Source organism: Megalobrama amblycephala, linkage group LG16 (assembly GCF_018812025.1).
Source record: "Megalobrama amblycephala isolate DHTTF-2021 linkage group LG16, ASM1881202v1, whole genome shotgun sequence".
NCBI classification, from domain to species: domain Eukaryota; kingdom Metazoa; phylum Chordata; class Actinopteri; order Cypriniformes; family Xenocyprididae; genus Megalobrama; species Megalobrama amblycephala.
In genome coordinates this window covers 21,321,033-21,340,654 of record NC_063059.1, presented here as the reverse complement: position 1 = coordinate 21,340,654, position 19,622 = coordinate 21,321,033, and the positions used below count along the sequence as shown (strand labels likewise).

The 19,622-nt window shown below is 36.4% G+C and overlaps 2 protein-coding genes across 2 annotated transcripts; one reads left to right on the top strand and one right to left on the bottom strand.

Moving 5' to 3' along the window:
- Positions 1 to 295: 295 nt before the first annotated feature.
- Positions 296 to 1,189, bottom strand: LOC125248846 (claudin-9). Its single transcript, XM_048160978.1, has one exon. The coding sequence runs from the start codon at positions 1,181 to 1,183 to the stop codon at positions 530 to 532; it is 654 nt and encodes a 217-aa protein (XP_048016935.1). The 5' UTR covers positions 1,184 to 1,189; the 3' UTR covers positions 296 to 529.
- An 11,499-nt stretch (positions 1,190 to 12,688) lies between these two features.
- Positions 12,689 to 13,828, top strand: cldna (claudin a). Its single transcript, XM_048161831.1, has one exon. It carries the CDS (start codon positions 12,699 to 12,701, stop codon positions 13,404 to 13,406), a length of 708 nt encoding a protein of 235 aa, XP_048017788.1. The 5' UTR covers positions 12,689 to 12,698; the 3' UTR covers positions 13,407 to 13,828.
- Positions 13,829 to 19,622: the final 5,794 nt, after the last annotated feature.

Below are 19,622 nucleotides of genomic sequence, written 5' to 3'. Positions count from 1 at the left end.
TTTCCTTCAAAATAAAGTAATTATTTTCAGATGTACATTATAGTTTGCAATCCACCATATATATATATATATATATATATATATATATATATATATATATATATATATATATATATATATATACACACACACACACACACACACACACACACACATTTGCATTTTGCTAAATGATAAATTAATCAATGTCTGTCTCAATAAAATCATGTTCGTTTTTCCTTTAATTAATCTTGCAGTTTGAATGGAAAAGCATCTATTATCACCATTTCAGTGAGTCAAAGAGCTACTGATTATTCACCTATAGGGTTTGGATCAAAAGACAAAATTACAAAATCAGTTCTTGCAACATTAACAAATACATTCAAATGAAAACAAAAACAATAATACTAATTTTGTATCTGCCATGCTGGTATTCAAGATTCATCATCAATCATTAATTTGTTATTGACATTTGAACGCTTGTTGCCATCATTTAGCAGACTTGTTGGCTTTTCTCTCAAGGTCCTTTATGTGCAAAGATTCAGACACCTCAAACATAGTCTCTCCTGTCATATCCATTCACAGAGATGGATTTGACCCCTGAGTAGTCCACTCTTGTTGGCGCAGCATTATTCTGTGCTTTTGAGGAGCAGGAACAAGACAAAATGGCTCCACCTAGGATCAGTAGGCAGGAGGCACCCCATCCGAAGTACAGCGAGTTCCCAAACTCCCTCTTTTGCGTCTCCTCTAGAAGCGGGTTGTGAAAATCCAGGATGATGCCGTTAGCTGTCCAACAGACGGCCACTAACAGCAGCAGCCCGCATGTTATAAACGTGCCCCCAGCCGCCATCATGATGCGTGGCTTGCTTGCTGCATCTGATGTGCAGTTGGTGCACTTTGCCCCAGCCACTGCCAAAGCCATGCCCACCACACCGAGCAGAGTACTCACGACGGTGAGGGCACGGGCAGCCTGCAGCTCATCTGGAAGCCCTAGCATGGAGTCGTACACTCGGCAGTGCATCTGTCCTGTGCTTTGCACCACGCAGCTCATCCACAAACCTTCCCACACGATCTGTGTGATAACAATGTTCTGGCCTATGTACGCTGCTACTCTCCACATGGGCAAACAGCAGGCAACCATAACACCGAGCCACCCCGCCACAGTCAGGATCATCCCCAGGATCTCCAGGCCGGCTGAAGCCATTGTGCTTTGCTGCTCTGTGCAGTTTCACAGACCGTGGTGCTCAGTATCCAGGACTAAGCTCTGAAGATTAGCTCTGATATTAGAGCTGTCCTCAGACTTGAAGTCTTGCTTAAATGAAGAAACGGTGAAAGAGAGAAAGGGGGAGAGAGAGAGAGGAGGAGGGGGGGGGGGGGGGGGGATACAGTTTCTACCTTCTTTATACTGCTTAGAGAAGATGGAAGGTGGAGTCTTAGATGGCATCATGTTTTGTAAGGTACAAGAGAGACTGGGGATTTTTTTTAATCTCTTTTCTTGTAACAGGACGGCATCATTAAAAATTATCCACTCAAATGCTTCATATCTGGATTGTTAAATATTTTTATCCCAACATCCAGTTATGCAATTCTTGTCTTTAATGACATCAGAAAATGGGCAAGAATAGAAGAACAGTAGCATGTATCATGCCTTTCATTAGTGAAAAAAGTGTTTGAAATGCATTTAGTTGAAGGCATAAAAAAAAAGAAGTACTGTATTATTAATATTTCAAGTTTATAAATAAATGTAGTTAATTAATATTACTCAGTATTTATTTGAGTAAGTACAATGTAACTATGTCACCTTAAATTAAGTGTAACCAGATTTTTATACTGTACAAATTCTATCCCCTACCCATAAACCTACCCATCACAGAAAACTTTCTGCATTTTTACATTTTACATTACAAAAAACATCATTTAGTATGTTTTGGATATGGCCATCTTTGTGAACACACACACACACACACACATGTTTGTTTTGCTATCAAAGTGAGGACATTCCATAGGCGTAATTTTTATACTGTACAAACTGTACATTCTATCCCCCTACACTACCTCTACCCCTAAACCTACCCATCATAGAAAACATTCTGCATTTTTACATTTTTAATAAAACATTGTTTAGTATGTTTTTAAAGCTATTTGAAATATGAGGACTCATGAAATGTCCTCATATTTCAAGTTTATGTCATAATACCAGTGTAATACCCATGTTATTATGCAAATTTGTGTTCTCATAAATCACAAAAATGCGCGCGTGCACACACACACACACACACGTACACACACACACACACACCTAAACACACACACACACACACACACACACACACACACACACACACACACAAAATGCATCAAAAAAGACATAACATATATTTCATTCTTCCTTACTTGTTCAGCCCCAGTAATTATATGGTTCAGATTTAAGATTGTTTTCGGTTGCTCTTTCAACACCTGCCTACCTTGGCATTATATAAAAGTATACATTTTTTGTCTCACATTAAAATGAAACTCCTCTAGTGTCTCATGTGTAACCTTGAGCTCTGCTGAATCATTCCTCGAAAGGACAATTCAACTCTTTGTCTTCAGGATTACTCCTGAACAAAATCCAATAGGATCTCAGTAATCATAGGCATTCATTTCATCATTTAACATTTCAATAGGATACTAGTAAGGTGTACCTAATAAAGTGGATGGTGAGTGTACAGAGGCGCTTGAAAGTTTGTGAATCTTTTAGAATTTTTTATTTTACATTTTTTAAAACCCAATCAAAAAATGAGACAAACTATTATACTTGGTCATTTATTTATTCAGGAAAATTATCCAATATTACATATTCATGAGTGGCAAAAGTATGTGAACCTCTAGGATTAGCAGTTAATTTGAAGGTGAAATTAGGCTCCACCTGTTCTTAGATGTTTTCCATCAATGGGATGACAATCAGGTGACAGTTTGTGCACTGTTTCATTTAAAGAACTTGTATGTGGAAGTGTACTGTATCATGGCACGGACAAAAGAGATTTCTGAGAACTTCAGAAAAAGAGTAGTTGTTGCACAAATCCACAGTCAGACAGACTGTGTACAATGGAAGAAATTCAAGATCACTGTTACCGTCCCCAGGAGTGGTCAACCAACAAAGATCACTCCATAAGCACTCCATAAGCAATAACTTTTTGGTTTAAATGAGAAGCGTTATGTTTGGAGAGAAAAAAACGAACAAAAAAACACTGCATTCCAGCACAAGAACCTTATCCCTTCTGTGAAACATGGTGGTGGTAGCATCATGGTTTGGGCCTGTTTTGCTGCATCTTGGCCAGGACGAATTGCCAACATTGATGGAACAATGAATTCTGAATTAGCGAATTCTAAAGGAAAATGTCAGGAAATCTGTCTGTGAACTGAATCTCAAAGTCCTGACCTTAATGCAATTGAAATGTTGTGGAAGGACCTGAAGCATGTCGTTCATGTGAGGAAACCCAACAAAGTTGTTCTGTACTGAGGAATGGGCTAAAATTCCTCCAAGTCATTCTGCAGGACTGATCAGCAGTTACCAGAAACGTTTAGTTGTGCAAAGAGCAGGAGAAAGCAGACGAAGGTGAGTGTTACAACCACGCCTTCCCGGACTCCAGTTCCCACGATCCTCTTTGTCTGCACACCTGAACTCACTTCCCTCATCAGCCTTCCCGCCATTTCCCTGGATTCCCTGCACCTGTTATCTTCGTCAGCACTCCCTTTAAGTTGGACTCACTCCCTGCACTCCTTTGTCAGTTCTATTGTTTGTTTAGATGTGTGTGTTGATGTAACTCTCCTTCGTATAAATAAAAGCACTTATTTTGTGGATTTCCAAATACGCCTCGTCTCTACAGCAACACCACGTAACAGAAGAACTGACCAAAACCACTGGATTTCCACAAAAAAAGCCCGCTCCGGCTGCCAATGAGTCCGCTCCCAGTGTTCCCGAGTCAGCTCCAGCAGCCCCGGAGCCCGCTCCAACAGTCCTCAAGCCCACTCAATCCCACGAACCCACTCCATGCCACGAGCCCTTCCAGCCCTCCCTAAATCTCTCAAAAAAATTATTTTTAGGGTGGGGGGCTATGTACCCATGGGTGGGGAACATGTGGGCGTCACAAATGTGGGTGGGGCTCGGAATCCGCCATGGCCGTCCACGGCTCCTGACCCGCCATGGCTGCCCATGGCCCCTGAGCCGTCACGGCTGCCCGAGACTCCTGACCCGCCATGGCTGCCCACAGCCCCTGACCCGTCACGGATGCCCGAGACTCCTGACCCGCCATGGCTGCCCATGGCCCCTGACCCGTCACGCCCCCCCGAGACTCCTGACCCGCCATGACGGCCCGAGGTCCTAGACCCGCCCTGGAGACCTCCGCACCCGTCTGCACCTCGCCCCGCACCTGCGTGTAGATCTCCAGGGCACCCACCCCCACTCCCCCGTTGTTCCATCTAAGGCTCATGGACGCGCCTACCGGAGAGGGGGAGGTAATGTTACAACCACGCCTTCCTGGACTCCAGTTCCCACGATCCTCTTTGTCTGCACACCTGAACTCACTTCCCTCATCAGCCTTCCCGCCATTTCCCTGGATTCCTGCACCTGTTATCTTCGTCAGCACTCCCTTTAAGTTGGACTCACTCCCTGCACTCCTTTGTCAGTTCTATTGTTTGTTTAGATGTGTGTGTTGATGTAACTCTCCTTCGTGTAAATAAAAGCCCATATTTTGTGGATTTCCGAATGTGCCTCGTCTCTACAGCAACACCACGTAACAGCGAGTATCTAAATCAAGGTGTTTTTAATAAAATAACACAGTGAACAGATAACAAAGTACTCAAGGAACAAAACAATGAGGATGACAGAATCAGAATCAACAATTACATGTACTACAACTGATAAAGTAACAAGTGAAACACAAGGGCTATATACACGGGGCAAACAAGCTTAACAACTAAATGAGGAAACAAGATGCATTTACACCTAAGGAGATTAATCAAGATGAAAAACTACAATGAACTACAAACATGACATTAGGACAAGAAATACAACAAAAGTCAAGACATGGGGGATACATGATAAGTCGCAGTTATTGCTGCACAATATATGATGTCTTATTGTATTATGTTTTATTTTTAATACTTAATTTTTTTCTCTTGCTTGATCTGTAAAGCACCTTGGGTCAACTTCTCTTGTTTTTAAATGTGCTATAGAAATAAAGGTTGACTTGGCTTGATTAGACACAAGGGGGTCACACCAGATTCTAAAAGCAAAGGTTCACATACTTTTGCCACTCACAGATATGTAATACTGGATCATATTTCTCAATAAATAAATGGCAAAGTATATAATAATTTTTTGACACATTTGTTTGATTGGGTGCTCTACAGTTTTGTGTCATATTTATGCAGAAATATAAAAAAATTCTATATTAAATTTCTATATAAAAGGGTTCACAAACTTCCAAGCACCACTGTACATGCCATACATAGAAACCCTATGGTTGAAAAATGATGTGGATATTTTCTAACATCATAGAAAAATATAATTTGCAAATCAGTGTTGCAAATTATGGCAGGCCAATCATATGGAAATCATTGACAAAGATCCATGTGCATAAAGTGCATTTAAAAAGTATGTAGACATCTTAATTTTTTATTTATTATGTTGCCTTATGCTTTAATCCTTTAAAAAATCAATTACACTACACTTGATACACCACAATGACGAATATTTCTCTACGGTATATAAGGTCTAACAGCTGAAAATGCATATCAGAGCCAAAACCAAGACATGTGGTCAAAGGAACTGCCTTTAGAGCTCAGAGACAAGATTGTGTCGAGGCACAAATCTGGAGAAAATATGCTGTATTAAAGGTTCCCAAGAGCACAATGGCCTCCATAATTCTGAAATTGAAAAAGTTTAAAACAACCAGGACTTTGTTGAGCAATCAATAGAGAAGGGCCTTGGTAAGAGCCAAGAACCTGATGGTCACTATGGTTGAGATCCAGAGATCCTGTGTGGGTGATGGGAGAAACTTGGACAAGTCTCTGCAGATCCTGTGAAATTTTTTATTAAAAAACACTTTACAATACTGGTGCACTAATATGCATTAATGCATGGTTAACTAATGCACAAATAATCATGTTTTAATGTATGACTCATGAAGAACTAAACCATTAATTAATGATTATTGCATCAGCAACTAATAAAGATTCTATATGTTTAATAGATTAAGTAATATATGAATTATTAATTAAATGTGTCATAATATTTATATTTTTATTTGTACATATTTTATTAACTAAAAGTGTAAATTAATGTGTTAACTACCACAATGGGTTGAAGCCATGTACTTCAACTTTCAGTTGTCTGCTTTGATTAATCATTAACTAATGATTTGAAAATGTATCATTATGTTATGACTTTACTTGTTGAGGCACATGACTTTTAACTAATTAAGTAATATGTCATTAATGGGTTTTGACAGTTGCACATGCAGTAAGTGTAACATCAGAGAATGTGTTTGAAGGATGGGTAAGTTGGGCTGCACACAAATATCAGCACACCAGAATCTGAACTACAGATTGATGTTGCGCTGTGTTTAAACTGGACGCGACCATTATCGAGTCATGCCGCAACAGCTGTCTACACTGGACATGACAGACCATTGCAAGTCCATTTGTCCTTCATAACAGAAGTGACATTTTGTTGTGTTGTGTCCAGTGTAGCATCACTATCACTGATTATAATGGGTTCTATTCTCTTTGTCCAACCACAGTGTTGTTGCACGAAATTGCAGTGCCCAGCCGTATGTTCTCAGTGTTTTGTCTTTGTTTCCTTGACCTCGGTCTTAACCTGACACATTCCTGTGCCATGAACAACAAGGTTCTGGATTCAGCAGTTCATCTGGTACAGTGGAATCACGGTTGTAGATGGTTGGAAATTGAAATCCATGGCTTAGTGTAGATGTCAAAACCGTAATGACATATTACTTAATTAGTTAATAGTCATGTGCCTCAACAATTAAAGTCATAACATAATGATACATTTGCAAATCATTTAGCAAATAATTAATTAAAGCAGACAATTTGAAGTTGAAATACATGGCTTCAAACCCATTGTGGTAATTAAAACATTAACTTAATCTATTAGTTAGTAAAATATGTTTTTTTAAAGAATTAATACACCATGAAACATTTAATTAAAAGCAATTCATGTATTACTTAATCTATTAATCATATAGACCAATGGTTTCCGACCTTTTTTACGCCCTCTTCTCCGAATCAATACTGCACGGCCCACCTATACAAAACACACTTGTTCGGCAGGCATCCATTAAAAAACACTTACAGTACATTAATTCTGTGTTCATGCAGAGATGTTATAGCAATCAGTTGAGTCGAGAGCGCACGTGCGGTTTGTTTGCGAATAATAATGGACTTGCGCATGCCTGAGGCCTATGTAAGACTCCTGTGTGTCACTGTAATCTGTAACGGAGCGGGACTCAGGCAGGGATCCATTTGCGAGCTTTATTAAAAGTGAGCGTGGTCGTACAGACAGGGTCAAACAGGATGGTCAAAATACAGGCTGTAGATCGGGGCAGGCAGATATCGTGCACAGGTCCAGGTAACAATAAACAGTCCAAAGGTAGGCGGCAGAGAATCGTAAGCGGGTAACAGACAGGCAGACAGGATAATAATGCTCGGAATTGTACACAGGGTGAAACAAGATTTCGCAATGATGTGTGGTGAATGAGAGTCTTTTATAGTCTGGTTAATGTGCTGCAGCTGGGTGTGGTGATTAGTGATTAGTGTGGAGTGTGTGCAGGTGACTGGCAGGGAGGATTATGGGAATTGGAGTCCGGGAAGTGACAGGAATCGTGACATAATCGTCTTTACCGTTACAATCGTCATCCATCAACCTAAAAAAACCTTTTTAGTGACACTGCGTTTTTGCGTTTTTGAGCCACCGTTCAGTCAGTATTTCACAGCAGCATGATGAAACAGACTGGGCTGATCCAAAACAATCATAGAATACGTACAAGAGGTGGTGCCTTGTTTTAAATATATATATTTAATTAATTTAATTTAGCTCTTTTAATGTAATGTATAAATAATTAAATTAATGAATTATATTTATATATTTAAATTAATTTTAAGTTATCTCGTGGCCCACCTGGAGGATCACTTAGGACCCCTAGTGGGCGGCGGCCCACAGGTTGAACACCACTGATATAGACTCTTTATTAGTTGCTGATGCAGTAATCATTAATTAATGGTTTAGTTCTTCAGGAGTCACATTAAAACATGATTATCTGTGCATTAGTTAAGCATGGATTAATGCATATTAGTGCACCAGTATTGTAAAGTGTTACCGAAAAATGAATACTTTCTGAATGCACCGTATCAAGTTGTAAAGAACACAAAGTAATATATATTACTTTGTGCTTGGAAAAAGTCAATAATCTTAAAGATGGCTCATTATGTTACATACAACATATGTTGTAATGAGTCATCTTTAAGGTTATCGACTTTTTCCAAGCTGGTTTGCATTTAAAGGATGGTAAAGAATGCTTTCAACCTATTGTGTAGTTGTTATCCACTAATCCATAGTGATCTGATCTAACACAGATAGCTACTATATTCAGTGGTCTTCCTGTGGTGCATCTGTATGTCAAGGAATAACAGTTCCATACTGTGCAAACATTGTTCACCATTCCTAAAATTACATTAGTTTTTGATTTCATGAAGTCAAATGACTTCCCAGATTTCAAGATCATGGAACCTCTATAGGGACTACAAAGTGTGTTTGATTCCCTGAAAGAACTGAATTACATCAACTGAAGATAGACAGATAGTAAATAATTATTCCACTACACACAGATCAGCTATTGTGTGACAGCAGATCAAGAACGATTGATTCAGGAGAGGAGAATCTATAAGACCAGACTAAGGAGAGATTTGACTGGTTTTGGATCACTTTAGATCATTTCTCCCAGAGCATCCTTCTTGAAAAGATTAACTTTTGTTATCAAGGCTAAAACAACAATCTTTTTATATACAGTAATTCTTTTCTCTGTGTACGTGCCAGTAGTGTTCAGCATGTGTTGTGTGTTTAAGTTCTAGCATTTAGCTGATAGAGGGAGCTACTAGATAACTGCTGTTTGCTTGTTTGTTTCATCAATGTTTTGCTTGTCTTAAAGTTTGATTTAGTAATTCAACTTTGGTTAATAAAAAATAATAATTATTTTAAATTGGTAGTGTCACTAATAAAGTTAATAATATTCAATTACTCTCTTTTATAAAGTTCTCTTGAGTGTGCAGCAAATAATATAATAATATTGTATAATAATAATAATAATAATAATAATAATAATAATGTTAATCATTAAAAAAAATGCAAAGAACATTAAAAAAAAACTTTTTGTGAGAACAACTTGACAGCAATGCTGACAAACTTTAGCAATGAAAAATGTCTTAAAAATATTTTTTAATAAAAATATAATATATACTTTACAATTGTACAACGTTCAGGACCATGTGCGTGCTAAAGGATTTGTTATGGATGTTTTGTTAAGCAACAATAGAAGAATTTAACAGTGAGCAGCCACAGCTGATAAACAAATGACATAAGCCTTTTTTATTTTATTTTTTATTTTTTTAACAGACTACAGGTTGTTATGTTTATAATATTATGCAACCAGCCTTTAAGGTTAGAACAGCATTTCTGAGAATTGTCATTTTGTGACTTGTTTAACTGTCATATTTACCCTAGTGTGGGAGTGTGAACCTGTTCCACCATAGTTTCTCATGATCAGAAGAGATGCCAGAAGGCATATGCCTTAAAGACTTGCCGCCTCAGAGTGGGAGGGAAAAACAACTGGAATAAATATTTTTGTTTAATATTTGAAGATTTTTCAGTTATTTTTAACAATTATTTTTAATTTAGTTATTTTTAACAAAAAATACCACCAACTGTATAGTAATTTCCATATAACTTTGTGTATTATTTTCCGAATTTTTATCTTTATCTGATTTCACAAACATGGGTATTAAACAGTATATTGAAATAATGCATCTTTAAATAATGCAAATGTCTTTAGCTCAGTAGTTCAACTCTGTTATGGGAAAGATCTTTTAAAGAAAAAATATAATTCTCAATGGAAATCACAAATATACTGAATATATAATGTGGTGTGGTTTAATGATGTTTGCTATGTAATGGTTTGGCAGAAAATTAGAAAATAATTTATTCTTATTATTATTCTTTATTCTTTACACTTCTTATCCTAGAAAAATCTAAGCTTTATTTTCGGTTGAGCTTTACCAAGATGTGTAGACCTCTGTTCTTTTCCTGGTCTAATATGTTAATTGTTTAGAAACTCAGCAGTCTTTAATTATCATCAAGTGTTCTCAGTGTTGTGTGTTCTTGCTTGATCACTGGAAAGCACTGTTGAGTCATCCGTCTTTTCATTCTTCTAGATCGCTATCTCTGGCTTGATCATCCATAGAAACTCTGTGTACCTGTCCCAAAAGCCCGGGGGTGAAACTGTCTGTCATCACACACACTGCCCCTCCCCGTCACCCGGGAGGAAGAAACTATTAAAAGTTTCACGAGTAATGACACAGGTGTAAACAGAGAGTGGAGACAAATTACTCACTGCTGAAAGTAGAAGTAAAAACATTACCCATCGCTGTAATTCAGTAAATACATATATGAAATCTATTTATGTTTCCTATATCTTATTGTTTGGTACAATAAAATTTAATTAGTAAAACTATATTAGTAAACATTAAACAATACTTCTAGCATTTATTGAACTTAGTTTTAATGTTAATCTCAACATTTACCAATACATTGGTAAGTTCAAAAGTTGTATCTGTTAACTTTGTATTAACTAACATTAAAACAGGTAAAAAAAAATAAAAAAAATGCAGTAAAAATATATTGCTCATTGTTAGATCATGTTAGGTAATTATGTTTGCAAATGAGTCCTTATTGTAAAGTTTTACCTATTGTTTTTACTTGAATTACATTTTTACACTTTCTTACCAAAGAGAAGGAAAATGTTCTTCTGGCAATATTACAAAACTCATAGTATGAACTGTTCATGTTTATGTCTTGTACATTTTTCCTTGTGTAATAAACTCATTTATCTAAAAACTAGATCGGCCAGGTGGTTTTTACAAGAGCCTCACTGATTTTGAGAGTCTGTTCTTAAGCATGTAGAAACTTCTAACCCATGTGTTCATATAGGACAAACCCAATTAAATTAGTAATTAAATTCGTTCCCTTGGATGTTTGAACAAATGAACCCTAATCAAATGTGATTCACTGTCGTATTACCTAAATTACTGTCATGTGATTACATAATCTTTTAATGCCAGTTTAATAAATTCTGATGTTTGTATTGAAATGTTTGATACTACAGCCTCGAATATGCTTTCATAGAATTCAAAATAACCCATCTGAGAAGGCAATCGTTGGCAGACCATCTTTCTTCAATTCCTTAATTGCAGACATTCCTTACCTGTGTCCATGTGTGTGGAACCGTATCCTCTTTCTCCATGCCAAGGGGATTTTTAATGAGCTGCCATGTAAAATAGAGCCATTCTTGTCCTTCTGGCCACCAAACAGAGCGTTCTTTCATTCATGAAACAATCAGTATCCCTTACTCTGTCCCTCTTTTTTTCCCTCCATTTTCTACACAGCAAACACCTGAGATTGATTTTCATCCCTTCACCATGTGCCTCAAATGTCTGTTCCCTGCAAACCCTTGGACAGTGAACACTTTTTACCTCTTTTAACTATATAGTGCTGCAGTGGCTTCAGGAAAGATTCCACCTCTTTCTCTGGACATTGGAAACCAGGTCAGCATTCTACAGCATGCTTTTTTCCTTGTTTCTATAGAAATTCTACTATTTAGAAAAATTATTTGGAAGAATGGAAGATTGTGGAGCTTCAAGTAGTGGCCATCTTAATCTTTCTGCTTTCACTGTTTATGTCTTTTTGTGAGATATATAAGAATATGTAAGAGAAGTAGCCTATTGGTGAGATGGTGGCATGAAATATGCTTTGCTAGAAAGATAGATGCTTTGTAAAACTCATTAAAACTGTCTTCATTAAATGGTCGCATAATTATCTCTAAGTAGAGATAAAATGTGTGATATCTTTTGCATTATGGAAAATCCGCCTCCTAAGCTAAAGCTTCAGCTGCAATTAGTGAAGAAAAAAGTCAGTGAATCAATACTAAGCGTATTTTGGGTGTGTGTTTTAGAGGGTAAACTGATATTTTAATATCCTATAATACAATTCATTCTCTTTTAAACTTTTAAACATATTGCCAGGAGTTAATTATGTTACTTCGTCTTTCATAAGCATTCACAAGCCTTGGATACCCATGTTCTGTATTATATATTTGTGTCTGCCTTGTTTCTTTAGTCTTCACTTATGGATTACTCCTATTGTTGAACCATGAATCATGTTATTTTCCACAAAAACTATGAATAACTATGAATTTATGATTCATAAAATGTCCTATTCAGCAAAAAGAAATCCACCCTATCACTCACTCATGTTAAGACTCGCCCTTGGGATTTGCTTGAGCAATGACACCACAGGCCAGGAGGCAAATCAGTGACAATGTACCTGTGAGTGACTCTGTGCTGCCCCTCCTTGTTTCACAACGCATAAAAGGGCCCGCTTTATTCCCATGTTCACTAAACCAGCTCCTCAGACTGAAGCATATTTTTCTTTCACTCCCTTTTACTTCAACACACAAGCAAAGAAGCTTTCTAGCATGGTATCAGCAGGGTTGCAGATGCTGGGCATAGCCCTGGCTGTCATTGGCTGGATCGGGGTAATTGTGGTTTGCGTTCTCCCTATGTGGCTTGTCACAGCTTTCATTGGACAGAATATAGTCACAGCGCAAATTACCTGGGAAGGAATCTGGATGAGCTGTGTGGTGCAGAGCACTGGACAGATGCAGTGTAAAGTCTACGACTCCATGCTGGCCCTCAGCTCAGATCTACAGGCTGCCCGTGCCTTGTGTATTATCTCCATCCTGGTGGGTGTCGTTGGAATCCTGTTAGCAGCTGCTGGAGGGAAATGCACCAACTGCATTGAAGATGAGAGAGCCAAGGCCAAAGTTGGCATTATTTCAGGAGCTATCTTCATCGTCTCTGGAATTCTGTGTTTGATTCCAGTCTGCTGGACCGCCAACACAATTATAAGGGACTTCTACAACCCTTTAACCGTCAGTGCACAAAAGAAAGAGTTGGGAGCTTCATTGTTTATTGGGTGGGCTGCTTCGGCACTGCTGATTATTGGTGGCTCACTGCTTTGTGCAAATTGCCCTCCCCAAGATCATTACACCACAAAGTACACTGCTCGGCCCGGAGGAACCAAAGGGTATGTGTGAAGAGGACTGCAAATAGTGACATTCAAACTGCATAATTTGTGAACATTGGTCAGCTTTTGACCTGTGGTGTTACAATTGACCATGCATGTGAAAGTTCTATCAGTGACCACATAGTTGAATTAGCATTCAGCTGCCAAGATATGACAGAAATGGTGAAATACTAAGAATGTACCAGGTCACAGTGCTGAACAGAACAATACTGCCAAAGAAAATGGAATGGGAACTGTAAAAATCTCTTCTTAATTTTGCTGACTGGCTTCACACACTGAGGAGGTGCTTAAACTGTTAAGGATTTATATAAAATGTAAATGTAATCATATTGGTTTTTTTTGTTTGTTTTTTTGTGACAGATTTCTGTTATATGCTACAAAACATTTCAACTATGCGCATTGTAACAAATAAATTCTTTACAAACATTGAAATGAGTTTCTTGTGCCTCATTACACAGTTAAAAGTGAATTTTTGCATATATGTCAATTATTTATAAATGATGAAAATCAGCAAACCCATTTAAATTTGTACCCTTTGTTTAGAAAGACTCTGTTCCCAATTATTATCTGATATGTAATTGAGTAATATTACTTTGAGATAATTGTGAGGTGTCAAAACTTCTGGGAAGTAAAAGATTCGGTAACACTTTAGAATACTGATCCTTCATTAATGAATAACTACACAGGAACAAATGAGTAATGCATTATTAACACTCTAGTAACTACTATTAGCTAACAAGAAACTCTGATCAGTAAGTTAATCAGTAACTACTATTTTTTTCATACCTCCCAGAGAACTACTAAGAACTACTATATACAGGTTCATAATTAATGTGAATAATGCATAATGTATAATTAATTCTAAAGTAAAGGTCATGGTAACCCACTAGTAATGACTGAAGTATTCCCAAATCCTTCAGAAGGAATTACTAATTATTTGGATCAGTATTCTAATGTGAGAAACATGATAACTCTCTAGACACTACTGGAGTCATTGTAAACTTTTGAGGTTTAATAATGAGTTTCTTGTTAGTTAATAGTAGTTACTAGAGTGTTAATAATGCATTATTCATTTGTTCCTGTGTAGTTATTCATTAATAAAGGATCAGTATTCTAAAGTGTTACCAAAGATTCATGTAGAACATGAAACATGTAGAAACTATTTACTAATTATGCTGCCTACTCCTTCATATAAAACAATATATTGATTTAGTTTTTGTAAGACACTTTTTGTCAAGAAACACAGTATGCATGGAGGCGTGAATCTGCATGAATAATGGGCCATTTACACCTGAGAAGACAAAAGAATCACATAATAATGACCTGAAATGACTTGCATATTAATGAGGCCTTTCAGTCAGGTAGGCTGTGAAAAAAACCCTCTGTAATAATGTCTCAGCTCATCATAAACAGCAATACTGTGAAATATTATTACAATTTTAAATAATGGTATTCTATTATATTCTTTAAAATATAATGTATTTCTGTGATGCAAAATGTCTGAACAATTATGTTACCTCTATGGCATTTCATATAGGCTTTTAGCTTAGAAGCATGCACATTTGGAGAAATATTGATGGATTCTTATATATTTATGTCAATTTTCTATACTGAGAAGTAATATTTATTGTCATCACTATGAGTGCTGGATACTGTGTTTTCAATTCATACTTGCAGCCGGAGGGCGCTCTCTGTACACCTTTAGGTCACAAATTCATATAAAGAAGAAAAGGAACTAGGAACTAACGGCATGTCTTCTAGAGATCGCTAACCATTGCTTTAACATCCAAATAAACACTTTTCAAGACAATAAATACACGACTGAGACGATGAATGCATGTATTGACTGAATTTGCGTCTGAATAGCGCTGGCTCCGTGGGCGTGGCCGCATTAGCGGATAATGAGCTGAATCACAGACTTCTGACATGGCTCTCTTTTCATACAGATTACATAAACACAGAATGTTTGTTTTCGATTTGACTTGCACGATTTAAAACCTGACATTTCAACGTTTCTTTAGACGTAAGTGTCATTTTTTTGTCATTAGTATTCATAAGTTACATTTCATTTTCTGAGAACTATCAGATTGGACTTCGTTCAGAGGGAGAGGAGAGATCACGCATCATGTTAGTTTTCTTTATTTTACAAAAAGCACAACATTGTGTTTTTACTCTGAGTGTACACAAATAAAAGAAGACATTCTATAGTTTCAATTGATATATTACTTATGTCTCTATGACAAGAAATGACGGAGTATTTTAAGTCTGTTTTGCTGCAATGTGAAAAAAATCCTGCAAAACGTGCCGGCGCGTTTTCAGACCTCAGGGAGTTAAAGAATTACAGTCAAGAAATTAACAGACTTTAACCCTCACACACACCATAAAAGCCAGAAATGTGTCATTCGTGTTCAAAAAATGAATGACAATAATAATGTGCTTACTAATGTTGCGCTTTAACTTCAGATAGAACAACAGTACGTCAAATTTTGTCCACCCGCCCAAACCAATTTTTATCCGCACAATCAAATTCAAAACTGCCCAATTTGGCAGAAATCCACCCAATCTGGCAACACTGTCTGTAACAAATGATCTTGTAACCTATGCCTATAAAGCAAAGATGGCAGCCTCCAGGTCACATACTTGTCACATACATAAACGTGCAGTTTATACACCAGCCATTGCCATTGTGATGAAAAGCTAACAGAAAGCTCACTTCAGCTATTATAGACCACAATTAATCAAGGCAAGGCAACCCTTACGAAAAAGAAGTTTATTGAAGTGTGCTATTAGTATACTTCTTTTAAAATAAAAAATAAGAAAGTATATTTTCAGTCTACTTTTTATGTACTTCACAGAAATATACTTAATTGCACAAGTATACTTGATTTGTACTCGCAGAAAAGTGTATTTAAATTATATTTGGAGTATACTTGTACTCAATCTTTTGACTGAGATATACATAAAAGTATAATTTAGTATTTTAAGTGGTTTGTAGTTGTGTTTAATCATTTGTTTGAGTTGCCTTAAAAATGCTTTTTTCATATAGCTTTTGTTGTGATGTCATGTTTACAAACTTACATTTTTTGAAAATATTGATTTATAAAGAAAACAGATATGTTCATAATTCTGAGTATCTGAATTTTTGTGTAGGCCAGTCCACTGGTAGTGTACTGTTATGAAGCAGAAGACCCACAGGCGAGAGAGCAAGTTAACAGTGTTTTAATTCTCAGTCCAAACAGTATAACATAGGCAGCCTGCCAAGCGCTGCCACAAAGGGCCACTCGCAGCTGGAAATCACAACGGTGAAAACAAGTATCAGTCACAGGTGATAGTCTGCAGAGAACAGTAGCTCGACCTCAGATCTGGAAGCGCCTCGGGTTGTAGATGGAGAGAACAACGCCTGGCAGTTGGAAGATACCAGGTCCGAGGACTAGAGAGCTCAGAAGGATGGTTCACAAGGCGACTACTGTGACTGGAACAAAGACTGAGACGAACATACAAACAAAGGTTGTTTGACTGACTGAGAACAGAGAGATAACGCCATTAACAGGTATTTAAATATCCGACAAAGAGACAAGGAAAACAGCACAGAGAAATAGCAGAGAAAATCAGAGAAGAAGAGCAACAGGTGAGACAGCAATCAGCGCGAATGCCAATAGTAATGACAAGCAGCTGAGACCAATAGGCAATGAAGGCAGAGGGAAAAAAGGAGAGAATCAAACCCGGCTCATGACAGTGTACATAGGAATTTACTTCAAATCTACTTTACTTTTTCCCCACCACTGACTGAATTTTCTGGCTATCCATGTTTTTACTGTTATACTGTAGGGGCCGCTGTTATGCTTCTTCTGAAATAGTACAGAATCTCCTGATCAAAACACAGGTGAAGAAGAAGCAGAAACAAATGATATAAGATTGCTAACGCAAATGTAAAATAATGTGATCATCACATTAAACAGCATATAAATCAAAACTGCCTAATGTTACTAAATGAAATGTCGACTCAGGAGAAGTTAGAAGAGCTTTGGGGGTGTTGATGAACTTGATCTACTCCATCTGTGTTTTGATCACAGTTCTGAATCCCATCCGGACGAAGTCTTTCACAGAAATGCAATTTTCTCAGCTTTTTGTTTAAAATGTTGCTTTTTTTAAGGAAACTTATCCACATTCATTGGCAGAAACTGTGTGTGATACCCCCCTTTATGAAAAGATTCATGAATCTAGAATAAAATGTTTTTCAAATGGAAAGAGTTAAAGTGCAGTTAAAGGTATATTTCAAGTATAAAAATAAAATGTTGCTTTTTTAAATGAAACTTACCTACATTTAAGTGTTGATAAGAAATGATTCATGAAGCTAGAATATATATATATATATATATATATATATATATATATATATATATATATATATATATTAATGGAAAGAGTTAAAGTGCAGTTAAAGGTATATTTCAAGTATAAAAATATAATACCTAACTAGGAACACTGAAATATATTTAAAATGTAGAAATAATATAGAAATAGGAAACTGTAAGTATGATGTTATGTTATCCAAAAGAAAACATACAAGTATACTTGCAGTATAAAACTACTAAAATATTAGTTTACTGAGAGTACACTTCAAAGTGTACTTTCATAAACAAAAGATGTACTACTAGTATTAAAATAGTAAACTACTAGTATACTTATAAGTTCACTTGTATGTACAGATGCAGTACAAATGAGAAACATAATTGTGAACTAGTTGTGCACTTAAAGTTTACTACTGTTACACTTAAATTACACTTAAATGTATACTTTTTATATACTAAAACTAGGCCAATTTAGTCACAAGCAGTATTGAAATAGTACACTTACAAGTATACTACTAGTACATTGATATTAGTATACTTACTACATAAAGTACACTCAAAAATATACCTAAACATTACTTAAGTATACTTCATAAAATGAACTTGAAGTATACTTCTTTTTCGTAAGGGAAGGCAAGGCAATTTTATTTATATAGCACATTTAGTATACTTCATAAAATGAACTTGAAGTATACTTCTTTTTCGTAAGGGAAGGCAAGGCAATTTTATTTATATAGCACATTTAGTACATTTAGAAAAAGAAGTATACTTCAAGTTCATTTTATGAAGTATACTAAATGTGCTATATAAATAAAATTGCCTTGCCTTCCCTTACGAAAAAGAAGTATACTTCAAGTTCATTTTATGAAGTATACTTAAGTAATGTTTAGGTATATTTTTGAGTGTACTTTATGTAGTAAGTATACTAATATCAATGTACTAGTTCAATGGCAATTCAAAGTGCTTTACATAAAAAGGAAACAAATACATAATAATATTGAATGCATAAGAAATAAAAATAACAATAAAAACATATAAAATCCTTGTCTGGATGGAAGAATCAGGGAGTTTCAGTCAGATTATTTGTCAGGTAGCTGTTCGTTTAAACAGTACCCTTGCAGACAAATCTTCCTGGAACCACCAGGGCTAACTCAATTTTGTTTTCCATCAGAGCAGATCTTACCAGATCTATCCATCAGAGCGGATCTAAATGGATCTTCCTCACGTCAGAGGGATAACTGTAAAAATATTTATATTTGTCAGGTAGCTGTGTGTTTAAACAGTACTCTTATAGACAAATCTTCCTCTGTCCAGAGCTCCATCCAGGGATAACAAATGCTTACTTCCTAATTCTCCCAGCTCTTTCAACCAGACAGCAAAATTTAAAATGCATTAAAACAGTCAGAAATAAAAAGAACATGCATAAAAGATTGATATAAAATGCATTGAAAACTAAATAATAACAAGAAAAATAATTAAAAGAATAAAAAAATGATACATATAAAATAAAGTGCAATCAGTTCAGACAAAGCACAGTGCTCAATCAGTAAATGCACAGCTAAACAGATATGTTTTGAGTCTGGATTTGAATGTGACTACTGTTGGAGCACATCTGATCTCTTCAGGAAGCGGCTAGCATAACAGCTAAAAGCAGACTCTCCTTGCTTTGAGTGAACCCTTGGTATTTCTAAGTGACTTGATCCTGATGATCTTAGTGATCTGTTTATATTCTATGAGCATATCTGCAATGTATTGAGGTCCTAGGCCATTGAGAGATTTATAAACAAGTAACAGTACTTTAAAATCAATTCTAAATGCAACTGGAAGCCAGTGCAAGGACCTGGTGTGATATGTCATATTTTCTGGTTCTGCTC